The 23,754-nt window shown below is 41.2% G+C and overlaps 1 protein-coding gene across 10 annotated transcripts in view; it reads right to left on the reverse strand.

Annotated features, from left to right (window-relative positions):
* PHF20 (PHD finger protein 20) overlaps positions 1 to 23,754 on the reverse strand; it is a 137,483-nt gene that overhangs the window by 86,382 nt on the left and 27,347 nt on the right. For 9 of the 10 annotated variants that reach the window (XM_068525228.1, XM_068525235.1, XM_068525227.1 and 6 more), the window contains 2 exons: positions 10,959 to 11,130; positions 9,992 to 10,076 (listed from right to left, as the gene is read on the reverse strand). In XM_068525228.1, coding sequence (XP_068381329.1) covers positions 9,992 to 10,076; positions 10,959 to 11,130 — 257 coding nt within the window. Of the gene's footprint in view, positions 1 to 9,991; positions 10,077 to 10,958; positions 11,131 to 13,699; positions 13,786 to 23,754 lie in introns of all 10 variants that reach the window. The other variant, XM_068525236.1, reaches the window with a different exon arrangement.

Consider the following 23,754-nt stretch of genomic DNA (forward strand, 5'->3'; position numbering starts at 1 on the left):
AGCTAACACCCATCCTTCTCAAACTCTTCCAAAAAATTGCAGAGGAAGGAACACTCCCAAACTCATTCTATGAGGCCACCATCACCCTGATACCAAAACCAGACAAAGATACTACGAAAAAAGGAAAATTACAGACGAATATCACTGATGAATATAGATGCAAAAATCCTCAACAAAATACTAGCAAACAGAATCCAACAACACATTAAAAGGATCATACACCATGATCAAGTGGGATTTATCCCAAGGATGCAAGGATTCTTCAATATATGCAAATCAATCGATGTGATACACCATATTAACAAACTGAAGAATAAAAACCATATGATCATCTCAACAGACGCAGAAAAAGCTTTTGACAAAATTCAACACCCATTTATGATAAAAACTCTCCGGAAAGTAGGCATAGAGGGAACGTACCTCAACATAATAAAGGCCATATACGACAAACCCACAGCAAACATCATTCTCAATGGTGAAAAACTGAGAGCATTTCCTCTAAGATCAGGAACAAGACAAGGATGTCCACTCTCACCACTATTATTCAACATAGTTTTGGAAGTCTTAGCTACGGCAATCAGAGAAGAAAAAGAAAAAAAAGGAATACAAATTGGAAAAGAAGAAGTAAAACTATCACTGTTTGCAGATGACATGATACTATACATAGAGAATCCTAAAGATGCCACCAGAAAACTACTAGAGCTAATCAATGAATTTGGTAAAGTTGCAGGATACAAAATTAATGCACAGAAATCTCTTGCATTCCTATATACTAATGATGAAAAATCTGAAAGAGAAATTAAGGAAACACTCCCATTTACCACTGCAACAAAAAGAATAAAAGACCTAGGAATAAACCTACCTAGGGAGACAAAAGACCTGTATGCAGAAAACTATAAGACACTGATGAAAGAAATTAAAGATGACACGAATAGATGGAGAGATATGTCATGTTCTTGGATTGGAAGAATCAATATTGTGAAAATGACAATATTATCCAAAGCAATACAATCCCTACAGATTGAATGCAATCCCTATCAAATTACCAATGTTATTTTTTACAGAACTAGAACAAAAAATCTTATAATTTGTATGGAGACACAAAAGACCCCGAATAGCCAAAGCAGTCTTGAGGAAAAAAAAAAAGCAGAGCTGGAGGAATCAGACTCCCTAACTTCAGACTATACTACAAAGTTACAGTCATCAAGACAATATGGTACTGGCACAAAAACAGAAATATAGATCAATGGAACAAGACAGAAAGCCCAGAGATAAACCCACACACCTATGGTCAACTAATCTATGACAAAGGAGGCAAGGATATACAATGGAGAAAAGACAGTCTCTTCAGTAAGTGGTGCTGGGAAAACTGGACAGCTACATGTAAAAGAATGAGATTAGAACACTCCCTAACACCACAAAAATAAACTCAAAATGGATTAGAAACCTAAATGTAAGACTGGACACTATAAAACTCCTACAGGAAAACATAGGAAGAACACTCTTTGACATAAATCACAGCAAGATCTTTTTTGATCCACCTCCTAGAGTAACGGAAATAAAAACAAAAATAAACAAATGGGAACTAATCAAACTTCAAAGCTTTTGCACAGCAAAGGAAACCATAAACAAGATGAAAAGACAACCCTCAGAATGGGAGAAAATATTTGCAAATGAATCAACGGACAAAGGATTAATCTCCAAAATATATAAACAGCTCATGCAGCTCAATATTAAAAAAACAAACAACCCAATCCAAAAATGGGCAGAAGACCTAAACAGACATTTCTCCAAAGAAGACATACAGATGGCCAAGAAGCACATGAAAAGCTGCTCAACATCACTAATTATTAGAGAAATGCAAATCAAAACTACAATGAGGTATCACCTCACACCAGTTAGAATGGGCATCATCAGAAAATGCTGGAGAGGGTGTGGAGAAAAGGGAACCCTCTTGCACTGTTGGTGGGAATGCAAATTGATACAGCCACTATGGAGAACAGCATGGAGGTTCCTTAAGAAACTAAAAATAGAATTACCATATGATCCAGCAATCCCACTACTGGGCATATACCCAGAGAAAACCATAATTCAAAAAGACACATGCACCCCAATGTTCACTGCAGCACTATTTACAATAGCCAGGTCATGGAAGCAACCTAAATGCCCATCGACAGACGAATGGATAAAGAAGTGGTAGATATATACAATGGAATATTACTCAGCCATAAAAAGGAACGAAATTGAGTCATTTGTTGAGACATGGATGGATCTAGAGACTGTCATACAAAGTAAGTCAGAAAGAGAAAAACAAATACCGTATATTAATGCATATATGTGGAACCTAGAAAAATGGTACAGATGAACTGGTTTGCAGGGCAGAAATTGAGACACAGATATAGAGAACAAACGTATGGACACCAAGGGGGGAAAGTGGCGGGGGGGGTGGTGGTGGTGGTGGTGTGATGAATTGGGCAATTGGGATTGACATGTATACACTGTTGTGTATAAAATTGATGACTGCGGCTTCCCTGGTGGCGCAGTGGTTAAGAATCCGCGTGCCGGAGTGACTAGGCCCGTGAGCCACGCTACTGAGCCTGCGCGTCTGGAGCCTGTGCTCCGCAACAAGAGAGGCCGCGATAGTGAGAGGCCCGCGCACCGCGATGAAGAGTGGCCCCCACTTGCCGCAACTAGAGAAAGCCCTCGTACAGAAACGGAGACCCAACACAGCCAAAAATAAATAAATAAATATTAATTTAAAAAAAAAAAAAAAAAAGAATCCTCGTGCCAATGCAGGCGACACGGATTCGAGCCCTGGTCCGGGAAGATCCCACATGCCGCAGAGCAACTAACCCCATGCGCCACAAGTACTGAGTCTGCACTCTAGAGCCCGCGAGCCACAACTACTGAGCCCACATGCCACAACTACTGAAGCCCACACGCCTAGAGCCCATGCTCAGCAACGAGAGAAGCCACTGCAATGAGAAGCCTGTGCACCGTAACCAAGAGTAGCCCCTGCTCGCCACAACTAGAGAAAGCCCGCGCGCAGCAAAGAAGACCCAACGCAGACAAAAATAAATAAAATAAATTTTAAAAAAAAAATTGATGACTAATAAGAACCTGCTGTATAAAAAAATAAATAAAATTCAAAAATTAAAAAAAAAAAGAATGGAGAAACAACAAGGTCTTACTGTATAGCACAGGGAACTATATTCAATATCTTGTGATATACCATAATGGAAAATATGAAAAAAATAATGTATATATAGGTATAACTGAATCACCTTGCTGTATACCTGTAACTAACACAACTATACATCAATAAAATAAAATTTTTTTAAAAGTAAAAAAAAAAAAAAGTTTAATAAAGCCTTGAGGTGACTCTGGTGCACACTGAAGTCTGAGAACCACTGTTGTAAACAATGAGTAACTACCTACTGTTTTACTCCTGGTACTTACAAAATAAAAGTGATTATTTGTCACAAGTGTCACCAACACAGAAAAGTGGCTAGCAAACAAGACAGACACAAGGATACACAGCTGGTTTTACATATATATATATATTTATGTATATATATATATATATATATATATATTTATTTATATATATATATATATATATATATATATATAAATAATACTTATACAGATATATATAATTGGTTGGTTAAAGCAAGCAATGAGATGACCGGCTATGATAAGTATTCTACATAAGGCACGTCAGCAATGACTGATGAATACTTACAACAAAGACCTGGGTTCCTGTCTTCCTGCCTCTATTGTGAGGGTGTTGGCAAGCAAAGGAGCAATGATAATAAGCAAGGCTGTGGAACTCTAAACAGACTCTTTTCAAGCAACCATGGCAAAGCTCTGGCCAGTCTAAGGATGGGGGTTTGGGGGTGGGGACCTTAAGAACCCAATTCTCAAGAAATCTTAAATATTAAGCATGCCAACAAGCCACCCATGTCTATACTTTCAACTATCTTATCAACAAAGTTCATCATCCGTTACATCAAAATGAAAACTGCCCATTTTTACAGACATTTCAAACATCCAGAAGGACAAAATGCTACCCAAAAGTCCAACATTTTCAGCTACTTGAAGTCAATTTTGAAGCTTAGTCCTGACAGCAGGCTCAGAATGGAGGCCTTAGATGAAGGGATGGACCCCGAGTTCCATGGAAGTCTACAACAGAGCTAGAAGCAGAACCCAAGCCTGTCTGCTGACCTCTGACTAATTCTTCTCCCACCACCCCACACTGCCTATTCCCCAGGTCCCTCAGCCTCAATTCTAAACCACAAACCCAGAGCACCACTGGCCACTCTGAAATGACCCAAACTATGGCCAAAGGTGCTCAGGGGCCACTGTCCTTAGATAACAATATCCTGGTCCTGACCCTTTTTACTTCCAAAGAACTACAAGGGATCATCTTGAAACTTTCTCCCTTGATCATGCACACAGCCTAACCTGGGCTTCAATAAATCAGAGGGAACAAAACAACACATCTCACAGACAACGGTGGTCTAGACCCACTTCTGGAGAGAGGCCCCACATCTACTTTAATGGTTTCATGCGTAACTAAAAGAATGTCTTCCCACAGAGTCCTCCCAAGGGTGGCTGGCAACAGAGCTCTCCCATGGCCATAAACAAAAAACATGTAAATGACAGAATCCAAAATAAGAACATTCTTGACACAAAGCCCACCTGCCTCAGGCTCCCTTAAGAAGCTCCTGTCTTTACCAGATGAAACAAAGCTTCCTGGCTTTGCCCTCTGGGGGTTAAGAACTCAGCATATCAGACAACCTTACAGAAGTCCGTAATAGCAGAAGGGATGTAAGAACAAAACTAGAGACGTGTAGAAAGCTCATCTTCTCTAGGACCAAGGAAACAGGTGACTCTGGAAAGGACCGATTTCTGTTGCTCTTGAAATCTACCATAAGTGTGACTCAGGGCCCTTTTACTATCCCGCTCATTCTCCAGGAGTCAGAGAATTCCATAATATCATGGATAGGAGCTTTCAAACATGGTTTCTCAAAGTCCTGAGGTTCCCACAGATGTGCCTAAGGGGGTGGGCAGAGGGATGGGATAAGTGCATGCTTGCAGGCAACCTCCCCCTAAGTCTTTTCCTCTTAGAAATTTTACATAATGGGCTTAGGTTCTGTAGCCAACAATTTCCAAAAATGCTCATCTAGTCCAATTCCTTCTCCCATTTCTAACTGCTCAGATGAGTCCAGAGCAAGGAGAGTGAACTGCTCATAATCATCAAGCAGGGACTGGGACAGGGCCTGTCTCCAATCAGGGCTCTCAAGACACCACCCGGCTCCAGGAAGTACAGACCATCTACACTCACCCTACCGTATCAGGTGCACGTACACACACACTCCGCCAGCGAGCATCTGGCCCTGACAACTTCTGCTGTTTAAGGAAAACCCTGCTCCAGAGAAACAGCCTGGTACTGTAGGAACTGCAGTTTCAGGAAACTTGGAGCACCACAGACCTCCATTCAGACCTCAGGCTACCATTTATCTACATGCTCTGTAACCTCAAGCAGTTTCTCCTGTGAGCTCAGTTCCTCATCTGTAAAATGTGGATGGGGTTGACGGCAACAACCTTTCCATGTTTGTGTGAAGACTAAATAAGATCAGATATGGAAATTGCTTAGCAAAGGGACTGTCACAGAGCAAGGGATCAATATGTGGTTCTAATTACCATCATCTACCAAGTCACTTTGAAAGAGAACCCCCTTCCCCCCCATAGAAGATAGGAGCCAAGCTAGCACCTGCATGTATGGGCCTAAATGGTCCTTTTATCTCTATTCAAAGCTGCTCATAGTCCCAGTGTTCCCACATTTCAAATGTAGGTTCAGTTACAGCATGAAGAAAACAAAAAATAGTAACTGCTTCGACCAGAGACTCTAGAAATAAGACCATTTCCATAAAATCTCCCAGTTTAAATGCAGACTCTAGGCAATGAACAAAGAGATTGAACTGGGGTACAAGGAGGGGACGAGGGGGGCACGTGACCCAAGGATATGCATAATTTTAAGGAAGAGGGACCTGATTCGCCTGCGCACTCAAGTTAACCACAGATCAACAGGAAGGAATGATTCCTCATTTTGTTGTAAATATGAACCTACTTTCAGTTTCCCCCAGAGAGAATGCCTTGCAGAGCAGGGGCACAAACCCCCTGACAGACAAGCGGCTCTGACATCCTCGGCATAAAAAAGGGAGCTGAGCAGAGGTGTGGTCAACTCACCAGAGATGGCTTCCAAACTAGATTCCCTGGAAGTAGAATCCCTTCTTTTTCTCCAACACAGACCAAGGATCTAACAAGGCTACCAGGTGTGGCTGCCTTCACACAACATGATGCTTAACTGCCATTGCCAAGGAATCATTCCAGATGAAAAGGGCTAAATAACATGGCATTGCTCTCCCCAGTTTCCAAGTGCTAAAAAACTCCCTTAAGAAACTCTAAAATTTGCTATCAAAAACTCAACAGATGACAAGCTTCTTTTCTAGAAATAAGACATTTCTTGACAACTTATTCATGTAAAACAGATCTTTTGGGTTTTTTTTTTTCCTTGTGTTCTTCCAAGCTTCTGGTTAGAGAAAAAGAGAAAAAAAAGAAAAAATGTGTCTAAAGTCCATCAGTGTTAACTCCCTGTGACAGGGATGAAGGAAAATACTTTAACAGTTCAAAAAATAATAGTGCTGAAAGCTGTCAACGAAAGACTGAATGTAAAAGTAAAAAGTGTACATAGTTGTAAAAAAAAGGAGTTTTTAAACGTTTATTTTCTATGCACTTTTTAAATTTAAGTGATAGTTTAATTAATAAACATGTCAAGTTTATTGCTGCAAAAAAAATAATTAAATAAAATAAAAAATAAAAGTTGCTATCTGGTTGTGATTCAGTCATGCCGGATTCCCAATGCCAGCAGCCAGTGCTCTCCACTCTGGCTAGGGCCACTACCCACCAGCCTGCTCAGTCAACGCTCAGCCTCTGCAAAACCATCAAGGAGGTTAAGAACGGCAGAAAAATCAGACCAAGCCTTCCCAAGATGAAGCTATAGAAAGTGACTTCACTATATCCCCAGCCTCCTCCTAGCAGCACCAAAAAGAATAACTTTTACAGGAAATAAAGGCACCACCTTGCCTGCAGAGGTTCTTCTCACAGCACCATTAAGCCGTGGTGGCCCCTGCTACAGACGGAATGGAGGCAGGGCAGAAAACATCAGGGAAAGAGTGAAATTAGAGTCCAGCATTGTCCCTCCCAATCCTGCAATTGAACTGCTAGAATAAATCATGAGCTAGAAACTGCCAGCTCCCCTGGATTAAACCTAACCCAGGGGCTTCCCTGGTGGTGCAGTGGTTGAGAATCTGCCTGCTAATGCAAAGGACACGGGTTCGAGACCTGGCCTGGGAAGATCCCACATGCCACGGAGCAACTAGGCCCGTGAGCCACAACTACTGAGCCTGCGCGTCTGGAGCCTGTGCTCCGCAACAAGAGAGGCCGCGATAGTGAGAGGCCCGCACACCGCGATGAAGAGTGGCCCCCGCTTGCCACAACTAGAGAAAGCCCTCGCACAGAAACGAAGACCCAACACAGCCAAAATAAATAAATAAATAAATAAACCTTATAAATAAATCTGTCCAATCTTAGCCAGCTTTGACCACACAAAGTAAGATTCCTTTAAAAAAAAAAAACCTAACCCAAAGGCAGCACCTAAGAGTCATTATTTCATCTCAAAATCAGGCACAGATCTGAGCACCCACAAAGGCTAGCTTTCCTTCCCAGTCCACGAGGTAGCAATAATGCCACACAGCTGGTTCCATTAACTTTAAGGATTGCCCCTCCCCCATGTCCCTCCTTCTCCTCCCTCTTCCAATTAATCTCAAGAACCAGAAAGGATGGCAGCATAATACAGGACTTCAGACCGAAGAACTCTGGGGAAAACAGGTTCTCCCAAAAATATCCACTCATTTTCAATGTCCTCCAGTTAACTAAAGTTCACTGAACAGAATTTGAAGCTTATAGAACTAATATATTAGGGTAGCAAATGACCATTGTAGGAACAAATTACCTCAAGACTCTCCCTCCTACAATTTTAGCTCATGGAGGAAATAAACTGAAAAGATTTTTTAAAACAACTTGCAAAGCTCTGGTTGCCAAAGTTTAAAAGACATTTAAAAACCTTAATTAACTACGGCCAATAATTCGGCCAATGACTTTTAGTCCTTAAATGATCACTTCAAAAGATTTCAGACCCAGGGCTTCCCTGGTGGCGCAGTGGTTAAGAATCCGCCTGCCAGTGCAGGGGACACGGGTTCGAGCCCTGGTACGGGAAGATCCCACATGCCACGGAGCAACATAGCCTGTGCGCCACAGCTGCTGAGCCTGCCATCTAGAGCCCACGAGCCACAACTACTGAGCCCACGTTCTACAACTACTAAGTCCGCACGCCTAGAGCCCGTGCTCTGCAACAGAAGCCACCATGATGAGAAGCCCGCGCACCGCAACAAAGAGTGGCCCCCACTCGCCACAACTAGTGAAAGCCCGCGTGCAGCAACAAAGACCCAATGCAGCCAAAAATAAATAAATAAATTTATTTTAAAAAAAGTACTGGCTATATTACCTGTGCTGTACAGTACATCGTTGTAGCTTTTTCTGCTATGAGTTTGACTTGATTTACCCCATATTAAGTGAGATCAGTCACCCTTTTTATAAAAATGGACCTATAAATTATATTTAATGAGTGTCTGATATAATAAACTATGTCTTCTACTAAAAGGATTTAAAGCAGTTTAATAACATGTAAGCTTTCCTTTAAAATAAATTTTTAGGTTAAAGTGATACATATGAAAAATAGTAACAGGATTTTATTTTGAACACTGGCTTATAAAAGTAACTTAGGGAAACAAGGGACTATCCAAAAAGACTTAATCAACCATGAACAGGAGGATCAGTAACTGTTTAGACAACTTAGAAGATACAACCTTGCTTTGGAGGCCTGTGGTAGAAGAACTGTGGTTTAAGGATAACCTACATCTGTCAACCCACACTGGTCTAACAACTGCCGGGACTGGGGGTGGGGTGAATGTAGCAAGAGAGGAACTAAAATTTCTGCTACATGCAAATGTATGTTCATTTTTGACCATTTCAACCCATTCTCAGACAAAACTTCTTGGTCACCCCGAAGTCCAGCAGAGTGCTGAATAAATACTTGAATAACTTCACTGAATGAAAAATCAATGTGGCCTTAGAGTCACCCCTAACACTGGTACTAAGAGGTCTGTTTGCCCTAAACATTCACTGTAGGAATCATGGACATACCACAAACATCTTGGTAGAAAATGGTAAAAAAAGGAAAAAAGGTATCACTTGAACCCCCAGTGTGTTCTCTGTGTGTCAGGATGCTGACCACACATATTACCTTCATGACCCTCCTCTTCTCTTGCCTTTGTATTAGCAAAATGAGCCTCTTTGGGACATGTTCCCAGTCCTGACTCCTCACATGTTCTAAACTCTGGCAAAGGCATTCCAGCTCAGTGCTCTAAATCCCAGTACCCCAATTTCAACTAGTACCTCTGACACTACAGACCACTCTCAATCACCTTGCATCCACAAAGCATGTTTTTAAGAAAAGTTTGCTGTTTGCTTCATTTCTAGGCTGTTCACAAATAACTAAAAGGATTATTAGGGATTTATTTCATCTATTATATTAGGAACTCCTAGACCGCAAGAACCTACACACTTCCCAGCAGAGTGACAGATGAACCATGACTGTTTTAGAAGGCAAAGAACCAAACTCCCCCTCTTTAACCTACCTTTCTCTCCATTTATAATTTCTTCTTAACTCCTGACAGAGTAATTAACTTAAAGAAAGAGGATTCCTAGGCAATAAATACATACTGAAAATACACTCTCAAACTCCAATATTACAAACTCACCCCTACGTCAAGAGTAGAAACAATTACAACTCAAATTGCCTTACCATCCTTGTTAACAGCAGTGACTCTGGCTGGGTAAAAACGACAATCAGACCAGCAAGCAAGGACCTGCTCATTTATTTGAAATTCCTAAAAAATATTAAAAAACAAAAAAGATCCTGTTACCAATCCAATTTCATAGGACATACATAGTAACAGAATTCATAAAAGAAGCTGAAATTGACAAGGGCAGGAAGGGGAGATGGCTACTGGGATGGAGGAAGATATTTCTGCTGTTCAGCATTGGGAGCCAAAACAAAAGGGCTAGACACAGACTTTTGCCATTTTAAGAGTTCTGGACAGCCATAGCACAGCACCAATGATAATCCTATCCTGTCCCTGAAAGTGAGTCTAAGAGCCCAGGACCACCAGGGAACACACCAAGTACACAAGCTGGAGGGAAAGAGGCTACTTCATCTTAAGGGAAGCAGCATTCATGCCACCTAACACCATCCACACTTTTAAAGGGTCTTTTGACAAAGGAGGCACTCATTCACCATTAATATTTCATACTGTTTTCCCAGCCCACAGTTTGTATTGCTACATTTTGAAGAATGAATATTCTTCAAGGTCTTATAAAAGCCCTTAATATGAGGCTAGCACAATGCTCCACATGGAATGATTGCTTAATAAATGATCAGACAGCAGATGAGCTTACTAAATGATCTAAAGGGACACAGTGGTGTAAAAGAGAGAGATAAAGTCCCCATTCATCATCAATGCAGTCTCAACCAAGTTAGTTTATGAGCTGTCAAATCAATCACGTCATACAAACAGATGACAGCTGAGATTCTTCAACAACCCACCCCCCACACCCCCAGGGGCCATGGAGATCTCAGAGTTGCACTACAAGCCTAAATAAGGATGGTCCCCAGCTGCTATAGACTTTCACACTAAACATCAAAGGCTGGAATGTAAAGTACCTAATGGCTGACCCCACTAATTACTGAATTGCCCAGATCTGTTACTCACAGATGATCCTTCCTCTTCATGTAAGCCCTCTTTCCTCAGCTGTATTTTCTCTAAAGGGCGTAAATAAGGACTGTCCCAGCAGAACCATTCATCATAACGATGGTTCCAACGCTTGAAATGGATGAGTACTTTTCCTTCTTCGTAATCAATATCTTCTATGTGAGCTGGATACCTGAGTCAGGAAAAAAAAAGAAAATTAAATGCCTTTAATACCCACCCAAAATAATCAAAATGATACCCTTCCAAACCTCTTCCCAAAGGAGTAGGTCTCAAAGTACTAAATAAAACCTATCATTTAAAGGTTCTGTGTCATTGTGTCAAATTGAAAATTATGAAGGCTAACAGACCTGGGGTTCAAATCCCATCCAGGATATTCCTTAGTCTGTGATTAAATTAACCTTTCAGAGCCTGAGTGCCTTCATGTAAAGTGGAAGAAGGATACCCAACACACTGTGTTGTAGTGCAAGTTAAACAAGATGACATATACACAAGACCCAAGCACAAAGGAGGCAGGAAGCAAACATTTAACAACTAGATTATATTTTACATGTGTTAAAAAATTCAAATGACCATGCAGCCCAGATTGTGTTAGTCTCAATTTTAAGAATTTTGTTATCTATATATTGGAATACTATGAAGTTGTTAAAAAGAAGATGGCTCTATGTCATGATATGGAAAGCTCTCCCAAGATGAACTATTAAATGAAAAGAGCAAGGTGCAGAACACTGTGTATGGTAAGTAAGCTACTGCTTATTTTTTTAACAAGATGAAAAAGAATATATATATTCATACATGCTTAAATATGCATAAAACATCTAGAAGAATACACAAGAAACTAACACTGGTTACTTGTGGAAGTATGGTCAGTTCACTAGATGGGCTCTTTCAATCTCCAATCCACTCTTCTAGATTGAGAGTTGGGGAAACCAACAACTACATTTGCTTGACTCCCTTACAATTGGCAATCAAGGTCATGGAGACCTGTGGATTTGGAAGCAACTGTAGCGACCAGACCCAGTGCTCCAGTGCAGGACCTCTCAAACTTTTATGCAATGCAAATCATCAGAGGATCTTGTTAAAATGCAGATTCTGATTCAGTCGGTGGAGCTAAGGTCTAAGAGCTTTAAACAAGCTCCCAGGTGATACTGACATGCTGGTCTGCAGTGGCAAGGGTCTAATGTCTAGTCACTGCAGCAATGGTGGGGGTGGCAGTAGCAGTAATGAATTCCTGACCTCCAGATCACAGCTCCAGTGGTGGGTCCTTCAAATTTATACTCTAAGAGCAGCCCCCTTGGGTCCCACTCCTCCAACTCTTCCAACAATTTTGTAAGTAGCCAATTTCTTGTGTTAAATCCTTTTGTGGTTCAAGTACCCAGAATGGTTTTTGTTTCCAGCATTAAACCTGACTGATACAAGAGGGGCACTGGGTATAGCGGCAGGGAGGGCCAAAAGTGGGATGGAGACCTTTTGCAGTATACCTTTTAATACTTTTTCATTTTTCAACCATATAAATCTATTGCTCATTCCAAAAATAAATAAATGGTTAAAAATAAAGAAAAATAAATATGCAATTGTTCTCTTAAATACACTTGTATTCATCAGAATGCTATTCTAGATTGAGAAAGTTTACATTCTACCTATTCGTATTTTCTCCCTACAACTTGGACACTCACCATTTCCTTCTTCTTACATCTAACACTTAGTACCCTACTGTCCTAATAAATATGTGCTACCTAAATGAAAAGGCCTGCTTCCTTGTGTCATCTGTACACTGTGTCCTCTTCAACCCTACACTAGTATCTGCTAAGGCAGTACGCTTGGAGTTAACCAACCATAGTAGGTTGCAGATACTGGGCATTCAATAAACATTCAGCAAATGAATTCTATTCTCCCTATTCTTCCCAAACGTCGAGTGTCTTGTCAATTCTTCAAACCCAAAGCTCTCAGACTGCAGCTACCCATTCCAATTTCAGTCACTCTCTAAGTTCAGGCCCCAATCACTTCATGTGGGTATTTCTCACACAGGACTGACAGGGTATGCTTTTCAAAATCCCTAATAGTATTATGCATACATTAATTGCTCAAAAAATATTAACAAAAGGAATAAACAGCCCTGAAACTAGTCCCCCTACTCCAATCCAACTTACACACAGCTGTCATAAATATAAGCTATCCTGACAACAGACTAGCTAATTGTAGGATCTCGTGAACTGAGTAGTACAGTACAATGGTAGGACATAAAAGAGGTTTCCCTAAGTCTATTCCTCTCCATAAAATGAGGAGAAGGATATGGATATCTCAACTGCATTCCTCTTGCCCTCTCATTCAGTCAGCCTACCAGAGACTAGTAAGCCTCCCTAACTCACTCCTATTCAAAGCCCTTTCTTTAGTGGTTTACTATCTCTAGCAATAGTTTTCAAACAGGTCTTTGGACCAACGCGCAGAATTAATTTTTCACAGAACTAAATTTATTTAATTTATAGAACTTTCCTTTATACTAAGATCACATTCTTTCTAACTTTTTGGTGCTTAAATATACTTTTGAAATTAAAACAATGGTAATTGTTTTTAATCCTTACTAATATTATGCAGCCATTAAAAAGAATAAGGCAGCTCTCTATGTACTGATTTTTAAAGATCGCTAAGAAAAGTTGGGTGGGGGGAAACAACTCAAGATGCGAAACGGTATTGAATGCACTACCATTCATTTGGGGAAGGGGAGAGAGCCAATACATTCGTACCTGTTTTTAAATGCGTGGGCTATCTCTGGAAGGATGATCAAGCAACCCGGTTTGCCTCTTGGGAGGGGAACTGGATAGTTAAGGAACTGGAGAGGAAGTATGAGACTTATTTTATTCAATATATATCCTTTTGTTTGTTTTGAATGTTGTACCATGAGCATGTATTAAATATAAAAAATATAATTAGATATTTATTTTAAATATCCTCATTTGGCAAAATAAAAAGTTGGCACCTCAGTACAACCCCACAAAAATTCTTTTGAATTTGCACTTGGTCAGTGCCTTCTAAAAGTCTGGTAACTCTGGATCCACAGAAATAACTGCAAAATCCTAGGCTAGTAACTCCACTGCGCACACTCAGAGTATGAAGGACCTCTGGGCCCTTAGCTAGCCAAAAGCTACTCCCTTGTTCAAAAACTTCACAGGGCACAGGCATCCCACTGTCTGCAGACTACACAAATCTCTCCAGGAGGATCAAGAATAACCAAGGGGTCAGTAAGTTTTCCTAAGAAGAAGGTGGTTCTCCCTACTTCTCTAAAGTGTGACAAGGATACAAGTCACTCATGGTGGATGGGGAAACCCAACTGCCATTTCACAGAAAAGACAAGCAGTTGATCTTAGAGATCAACCCAGTAAGGCTTGGTGGCTCACAACTGCACAGCTGCCTTGGGGACAGCTCAGATTCATCAGCCAACAGAACGTTATTAAGTGACTTTGATCTGGCCAGTCAATTCCAGGTCTTGGAAGAAATTATAAAATGTATGTGGTTCTGGCCCCTGCCCTAGAGAAGACCCAGACACCAACTAAGTTTTAAAACTACTCTGTGGATAGACATTCTCCCAAAGAGGAAATGCAGATGGGCAACAGGCACATGAAAAGATGCTCAGCATGGCTAATCATCAAGGAAATGCAAATCAAAATAACAATGAGCTATCACCTCACACCTGTAAGAATGGCTATCATCAAAAAGAACACAAATAACAAATGTTGGCGAGAATGTAGAGAAAAGAGAACCCTTGTACACTATTGGTGGGAATGTAAATTGGTGCAGCCAAGGTGGAAAACAGTATGGAGGTTTCTCAAAATACTAAAAATGGAACTACCACATGACCCAGCGATTCCACTACTGCGTATATATACAAAACAAAAACAAAAAAAAACACTAATTCAAAAAGATACATGTACCCCAATGTTCACAGCAGCATTATTTACAACTGCCAAGGCATGGAAGCAATGTAAGTGTTCATCAACAGAGGAATGGAGGGAGTTCCCTGGTGGTCCAGTGGTTAAGACTCAGCGCTTCCAATGCCATGCCCCAGGTTCAATCCCTGGTGTGGGAACTAAGATCCAACAAGCCGCACAGCGCAGTCAAAAAAAGGAATAAATAAATAAATAAATAAAATATTTATTTTTAAAAAAACAGATGAGGGACTTCCCCGGTGGTACAGTGGGTAATACTCCACACTCCCAATGCAGGAGGCCCGGGTTCGATCCCTGGTCGGGGAACTAGACCCCACATGCATGCCGCAACTAAGAGTTCACATGCCACAACTAAGGAGCCCGTCTGCTGCAACTAAGACCTGGTGCAACCTAAATAAATATATAAATAAATATTTTTTTAAAAATTTAAAAAAAAACAGATGAATGGATAAAGAATATATGGTACATATATACACAATGGACTACTACTCACCATAAAAAAGGAACGAGGGACTTCCCTGGTGGCGCAGTGGTTAAGAATCCACCTGCCAATGCAGGGGACACGGGTTCAAGCCCTGGTCCGGGAAGATCCCACATGCTGTGGAGCAGCTAAGCTTGTGCGCCACAACTACTGAGCCTGCACTCTAGAGCCCGCGTGCCACAACTACTGAGCCTGTGTGCCACAACTACTGAAGCCTGCATGCCTAGAGCTCGTGCTCCGCAACAAGAGAAGCCACCGCAACGAGAAGCCCGTGCACCGCAACGAAGAGTAGCTCCCGCTCACCGCAACTAGAGAAAGCCTGCGTGCAGCAATGAAGACCCAACGCAGCCAAAAATAAATAAATAAATAAATAAATAAATAAATATATTAAAAAAAGAAAAAAGGAATGAAATTTTGCCATCTGCAGCAACATGGATGGACTTGGAGGACATTATGCTAAGTGAAATAAGTCAGAGACAGAAAAATACTGCATGATACCACTTACATGTGGAATCTAAAAAATACAACAAAGTAGTGAATATAATAAAAAGAAGCAGACTCACAAATACAGAGAACAAACTAGTGGTATGGGTCGGGGGAGGGGAAATACAGGGATGGGAGAGTGAGAGGCACAAACTACTGGGTGTAAGATAGGCTCAAGGATGTACTGTACAACACAGTGAATATAGCCAATATTCTGTAATAACTATAAATGGAAAGTAACCTTTAAAAACTGTATAAAAAATTTTTATTAAAAAAAACCCTACTAGAACCAACAAGGACCTACTGTATAGCACAGGGAACTCTACTCAATATTCTGTGATAACCTATATGAGAAAAGAATCCAAAAAAGAATGAATATATGTATATGCAAAACTGAATCACTGTGCTGTACACCTGAAACCAACACATTGTAAATCAACTATACTCCAATAAAATTAAGAAAAAAAAAAAACTACATTAAAAAAAAAAACCTACATGTTGGAACCACGTGAAATAGCTGATAATCAACTGCTTTTTACTGACAAAAATAGTAATTTTATCTGGTTCAACCTAAATACTGGAACAACCATGAAGGAAGCTGGAGAAGATGCAGCAAGGTTAACAAAAGAGGAGATGTGAATGGAATCTGTATAGACAGAAAAGGGGAGAGAGAATTTCCAACTTCAACATGTAACTAACAGCCACTGATGAGACTCTAGTTTCCAAACTAACATTGCAGCTGGGAGTCACATTTCTAATGGAAATACTAGCCAGAAAGGAGCAGACATTAAAAACCAAACTGAAACAAAACTTAGCTCTGGGGAGGAGAGAGGGATTGGGAATGGCCAAGAGACTTTTGCTTGTGGTTTTAATTTTTATAAGGATTTAGTCACAAAATACCTGTGTAAGCAAAAATAAATACTTTTAAATTAAAAGTTTTGAAAAATATTTAATGGGCTGATATCACCCAGTAGCTTCATGGTTCTTGGATTTATATGCTGCTTGGCACATCCACAAAACAGAATATTATGCAGCTGTAAAAAAAAAAAAATGAGAACTATGAATTGACAAAGATTTCCAAATTTTAAAAAGTCAAGCTATAAAATCATGCATATCTTATACCTTTTGTGTTACAAAAGAGGAAAATAAGAATATACAGTATATTTTCTTTTGCTTAAATATTAAATAAAGAAACACTGGTAGGAGGACTTCCCTGGTGACGCAGTGGTTAAGAATCCACCTGCCAATGCAGAGGACACGGGTTCAAGCCCTGGTCCGGGAAGATCCCACATGCCGCGGAGCAACTAAGCCCGTGTGCCACAACTACTAAGCCTGCGCTCTAGAGCCCGTGCTCCGCAACAAGAGAAGCCACCGCAATGAGAACCCCGTGCAACGCAACGAAGAGCAGCCCCCGCTCGCCGCAACTAGAGAAAGCCCGCACACAGCAACGAAGACCCAATGCAACAAAAAATAAATAAAATAAATTTTTTTAAAAAAACCAAAAAAAATTGCAGAAAAAATAAATTAAAATAAATAAATAAAAATAAAATTCAACCTGGGGGAGTTCCCTGGTGGTCTAGTGGTTAGGATTTGGTGCTTTCACTGCCGTGTCCTGGGTTCGATCCCTGGTTGGGGAACTAAGATCCCGCAAGACATGCAGCACAGCCAAAAAATAAATAAATAAAATAAAATTCAACTTGGAAAGGTCGGATAACCTAAACTTCATAGTAAATTAGGTTACTATGGTGACCTTATCTTAAGCAAGTGGTATAACTGGTCACTAAACCAAGAAGCCACAGAAGGGCAGTGTAGCCAATCAAATGTAAAGACACAAGGAGAATGACAAAAATTAGAGAAAGAGAAATTCATCAACTCCCCTGACATTTTCTGAGTACCCACTCTGGGCCAGGAAGTGTACCCGGGTTTGGAAATACAGAGCAAAATCTATAAAGTCATGTGATCACAACAGCTGACAGAGGCAGGAAGACAATGTTACAAGGCACACGGGGCCTTTCATTTCCTCAGACATATACTGCCTTCCCATACCTGGTCTGTTCACTTCACCTGAATCACTTTCCCCTGCCCACTCTTCCCAGGAAAGAGCCTTACCCTCCTGCAGCCTCAGAATCCCTGACTATCTCAAGTAGCCCCCGTCTCCTTCCAATCTGTGTCAGTCTCCTGCTTGCTTCCTTCATAAATAACATTCGACCCAATCTGTAATTATTTCATTTGTTCCTCTGTTTACTTGTTTATGTTTATATGGCCTGCTTCCCCAGGATATTATAGACACCCCTAAAGACATCTATCTCTTACTGCAGTATCCTCAGGAGGAATAAATGTATAACTATACACACAAATAATTGTAATAAAGCATCACAGGTGCAACTACAGAAGACTACTTAAGATAGAATAGGGTACAAAGGAGCAAAAGGCTAGTTCTAAGGCAGAGGGGGAGAGGAAGGAGGCTGAGGAAGGAGGGCCAAGTCAACTAGTGAAAAGGAGACAGTTGACTCAATCCTGAAAGATGAATAGGCATTTTCCAGGTGATGAAGGAGGCAGTGAGGCTGAAGAGTGTTTCTGGGAGAGGGTGTAATATAAGTAAATCAGCATAGGTACAGAGGAAGAGAAGAACAAAGGAAGATAAGGAAGTACAAGAAACTGAAGGTGAGAAAAGAAACAGCAACTCTGTGTAGAGAACTATGCAGGAACCTTATGGATTCCACACCTATTGTACAGATGGGCAGCTGGCCCTAAATGACTGTTCCCCCAATAGCAATCCATGGACCACTGGGTGTTAGTGAACACAGAGCTGGTGGTCCACAAGGTCTCCTTGAGGAATGTTTTATTGTGCTTTTCCATAATCTAAACCATCTTTATTAGAGCTTCCCAGCTGAGATGCCACAAATGGATCAGAGGTGAGCAACAACATGAAAAAGGTTGAGATGCACTGATCAAGATGACCACCATATAATCAAGTACTACTAAAGAATTTTAGTGTGTGTGTTTGCTATTAACCTGGCATTATATGATCACTCTCCAAAGGCAGCTGTAGTGGTTTTAAAATACATCTGCAAATTTGACACTCCTTCCCTCCAAAGGTGGAGACTAATTATCCTCCCCTTGAATGTGGCCTCATTTCTAACAAATAGAATGTGGCGGAAGTGATGGTGGAGTACTTCACGTCTGGGTCATAAAAAGTGCTGCAATTCTACACTTCTGGGCAAACACCCAAAAGAATTGAAAGCAGGGACTCAAACAGTTATCTGTATATCAATGTTCATAGCAGCATTATCCATAACAGCCAAAAAGTGGAAGCAATCCAAGTGTCCATCGACAGATGAATGGATAAACAAAATGTGATATGTTCACACAGTGTGATATTATTCAGCCTTAAAAAAGTATAAAATTCTTATATATACCCTACAACATAGATGAACCTTGAAAACATTATACTAATGAAATAATCACAAAAGGACAAATACTGCATGATTCAGAGTAGTCAAATTCATAGAAACAAAAAGTAGGATGGTGGTTGCTAGGGGCTGGTGGGGGAAGAGAATGAGGAGTTACTGTTTAATATGTACAGTTTCCATTTGGGAAGATGAAAAAGTTCTGACAACATAGGGAATATAGCCAATATTTTATAATAACTACAAATGGACCATAACCTTTAAAAATTGTGAATCACGATATTGTACACCTGTAACTTATATAATACTGTACATCAACTACACTTTAAATACATACATACATACATACATACATACATACCTAGTTCTGGAGATGGGTGATGGTGATGGTTATACAACAATATGAATGCACTTAATGTCACTGAACTATACACTTAAAATGGTTAAAATGGTAAAACTTATGTTATGTATATTTTAACACACATACACACACACAAAGCACTGCTGCTTCTTGGTTTCCCCATTCTGGGGGAAGCCAGGTGCCGTGTCATGAGAACATTTTAGATGCCTTATGGAGAGGTCCACGTGCAACCAGAAGTCTCCCTACCAGTGACTAGCACCAGCTTAAGACAAACATAAGACTTCGACCTAGAACCCTCCATCAGGCTGCTCCTGAATTCTTGATCCACACACTGAAAGGGTAATATTTAGTGTTGTTTTAGGCCACTAAATTTTGAGAAAATTTGTTACACTGCAATACGTAACTAACATAGTAGCATTTTGCCCCAATGCTACTAAAAGTGGGATCCACAGATAGTACATAGGTTGGAGGCAACAGTCCCTATGTTTTTTTGAGTTTGAGACACACTACTCTAAACTACCAGATAAGCCAATCTACCCTAGAGCTCCACCAAGGAAAGGAGAGGGCTGTGGGACAGTGAAACCCACACCAAATAAAAGGGAATAACTCCACCTGCATGTCCAGAAAGGCAAAGAACAGTCCAGGTCTGACACAGAAATACAACGTTGGCTTGTCCACAATATATGACCTCAAGTCCCAGGAAGGCTTGCTGCTCAGAGTCTTGGCTGCTTCTGTGCAAAATTAAGCTGCCCAACACTGCGCACTGTGCACATGCTTAAATTAGAGCAGCTAGATAGCGCCTGGCAGAAATCTGTTTGGTCCCCCCACATACACACCAAAAATACAAACTGAAGAAATGTTACAGGGGGAAAAAGAGGAACAGAAAGGATAACAATTTCCCTCTGATTTCCTACTCCAACCGGTCAGCATTCACTCACATGGCTACTAATAACCAATGTGTGTAGTTTACTCTAGGGGTTATAAACTGCCTTTACATAAGGTATCTCACAGGATCTTTACCACCATCCCATGAGGGCTTAAGGAACTGTTATTATCACTGCACCCATTTTACATTTCTGGAAATGGAGGCTCAAAGAGAGTGACTAGGAAGAGGTGTAACCAAGATCAGTATCCAAATCTTCTCACTAAACCCAGTGAAGAGCCTTCTGCTCTTAACCTGACTTCACGTACAAACATGCTTGTAGTAACACAGGTCCACAGAGGTATCTTTTGTGTTAGCTACCTAATGGTCTACCTGGTGGTAGCCCATAATTTGCCTAAACTTTCCCCCAAGGTTTGGGCATTCAGGCTGCTTCCAGATTCTTCCCTATATACAGAGCCTTTCTGCAAACATACAGCAATCATTTACTTCAAGAATCAGAGTGTACCTCTCTATTCCTGGCTCAGGGCACACACCAGAAGCAAACGACCTCTATGCACAAAAGTAACATTCTAAGCCATCTCCAGCCTTTGTGGAGAGGGGATGGAGATGGAAATTGTATTTAGTGTAAAACAAAGGGCTGACTATTAAGCTGCAGAAAAACTGTGCTGTTTTGGATGCCTTAACTCTTTTCCTACCCCTTCACCACTTCCATTAATCAACATCGGACACTTCTAACTCAGGAAATGTCTTGAATTCATCTCTCCTCTCTAAGCTGACCATTTCTCACAATTGAATAGTCAGTACATCCAGGTTAACTCCTATACCCCTCTACCAGTACTGGCAAAGGGCCAGATACAGAGACACTCAATAATTGTTTGGCGACTGAATAAACACCACCACTTTTCAGTTCCTAGAAAGGATCTGACCATGTCTCTCTCCTGCTTAAAATCTTCCTTTTTAGCCCAGTCTCCCACCACTCCTGATCTGTCCCCTCTCCAGACTCTGAGAACACACCATATTCTTTGAACCCTCAATACTTTTGCTCACGCTGTCCCTTCTGCCTGCTCTCACACTTCAGTCTCATCCTGGAAATCTTATCCTTTAATCTCACTTCCTTGCATATACCCTCAACTCCCTGGCCCCTCTTGCCCTCCATCATACCTGCCTGGACAAACCCCAACTGTAGGTAAATCAGAATCCCCACATTCTCCACTCCTGCACCCAGGCAGCTGATTATGCTGGAGAATACACACACGCTAATGGGTCTCACTTTATTTTTCTTTTTCTTTTTTTTTTTTTTTTGGCTGCCCCATGCGGCATGTGGGATCTTAGTTCCCCAACCAGGGATGGAACCCAAGCCCCCTGCATTGGAAGCGCAGTCTTAACCGCTGGACCACCAGAGAAGTCCCTGATGGGTCTCACTTTAAATGCATGGCCACAAATAGTGGTCCCCCTGGGGGTGAGGGGGGCTGTGTGACTGGGTATGGGAAAAAAGGTCTTCTGAGGTGCCCAGAATGTCTGTTTCTTAATCTGGGTGATTACACGGGTATATCCATGTATAAAAGTTCATCAAGCTACACACATAAAATATGTGTACTCTAATATAAATTATAGCTCTACGAAAGTTCTTTAAAAAATAAACATTTTGGGGACTTCCCTGGTGGCCCAGTGGGTAAGACTCCAGGCTCCCAATGCAGGGGGCCTGGGTTCGATCCCCAGTCAGGGAACTAGATTCCGCATGCATGCCGAAACTAAGATCTCACGCGACACAACTAAGACCCGGCACAGCCTAAAGAAAGAAATATTTAAAAAAATAAAAAATAAACATTTTTAAGGAGTAGCATCTTTTCTCTCTTCTTAATTCAATGTCTTACAACTGTAAACTGCCATAAAAATCATTATCAAAAAAGTTTTTTAAAATTCCAGGGCCTACCACTGGCTGCTGAGTGGAAAAGAGCCTGAGGAGGAGGAGGAGTCCAGAAGGACGCAGGAGACCAGTTTGGCAGCTACTGCCGAGGGTCACAAGATCCACAATGGGAGCCTGGGCCACAGTAGTAGGGTGAAGGTGGCAGCCAGTGTCGGAGTCAGGACAGATTCTGCAGGTGGATCTGACAGGATGAGCTGATGGCCTAGGTGATGGAGTGGAAGAGAGGAGCCAAGGAGGCTCCAAGGGGCCTCTAAAGGTTTTGCCTGTTGGGTTCTGTATAACTTGTCTGTTTTTATCTTTTACTCAAAATCATCATCATCCAGAACCTAGAAGCAGCGACCCCTCGGTAGCAAGGGACATACCTAGAACCCAGATCTCAGCATCTAATACCATTTTCCAATAAAAGAAACCAAGGTTCTTTGGAGAAACAGCTGATTCTCAGACTAGGGCAGGAAATATACACAAGATGAGCCTGGGATATTTTGTAGTGCCAGAAATAAGGAAGTGTTAAACACAAAATTATGATGGGAGTACGACAAAAGGACAAAAGAGCCAAATGAAAGAGCTCCCAATATAAAAACAGGAGCAACAAAATAAATAAAGTAGTACTGGATTATACCCAAAGTCTAAAATAAATGTCTGAGTCCATACTGATATAAATAAAATCACCAAAAACAAGGAAAATCTAAAAACTAATACAGGACTTCCCTGGTGGCGCAGTGGTTAAGAATCCGCCTGCCAATGCAGGGGACACGGGTTCGAGCCCTGGTCTGGGAAGATCCCACATGCCGCGAAGCAACTAAGCCCGTGCGCCACAACTACTGAGCCTGTGCCCTAGAGCCCGCGAGCCACAGCTACTGAGCCCGCGTGCCACAACTACTGAAGCCCGTGCGCCTAGAGCCCGTGCTCCGCAACAAGAGAAGCCACTGCAATGAGAAGCCCACGCACCGCAACGAAGAGTAGCTCCCACTCGCTGCAACTAGAGAAAAGCCCGCATGCAGCAACAAAGACCCAACGCAGAAAGAAAGAAAGGAAGGAAGGAAGGAAGAAAGAAAAATAAAAATACTGGGTGTACATACAGATGGGAACTCTCTGTATTTTCTTTGGAATTTTTCTGTAAATCTAAAACTATTCTAAAGTAAAAAGCTTATTGAAGCTTATTGGAAAAACTTCATGACCACCAACTTCCAGTGGACCTTAATGGCACTTGATGGCACCAGCGATCCTACCACATTTCTCACATCCTATCCCTCTTCACTCTCCTAAATGGTATTGCATACCTTATCTTCTTTCCTCAAACCCAAGACCAA

Source organism: Eschrichtius robustus, chromosome 16, assembly GCF_028021215.1.
Source record: "Eschrichtius robustus isolate mEscRob2 chromosome 16, mEscRob2.pri, whole genome shotgun sequence".
Taxonomy (NCBI): Eukaryota; Metazoa; Chordata; class Mammalia; order Artiodactyla; family Eschrichtiidae; genus Eschrichtius; species Eschrichtius robustus.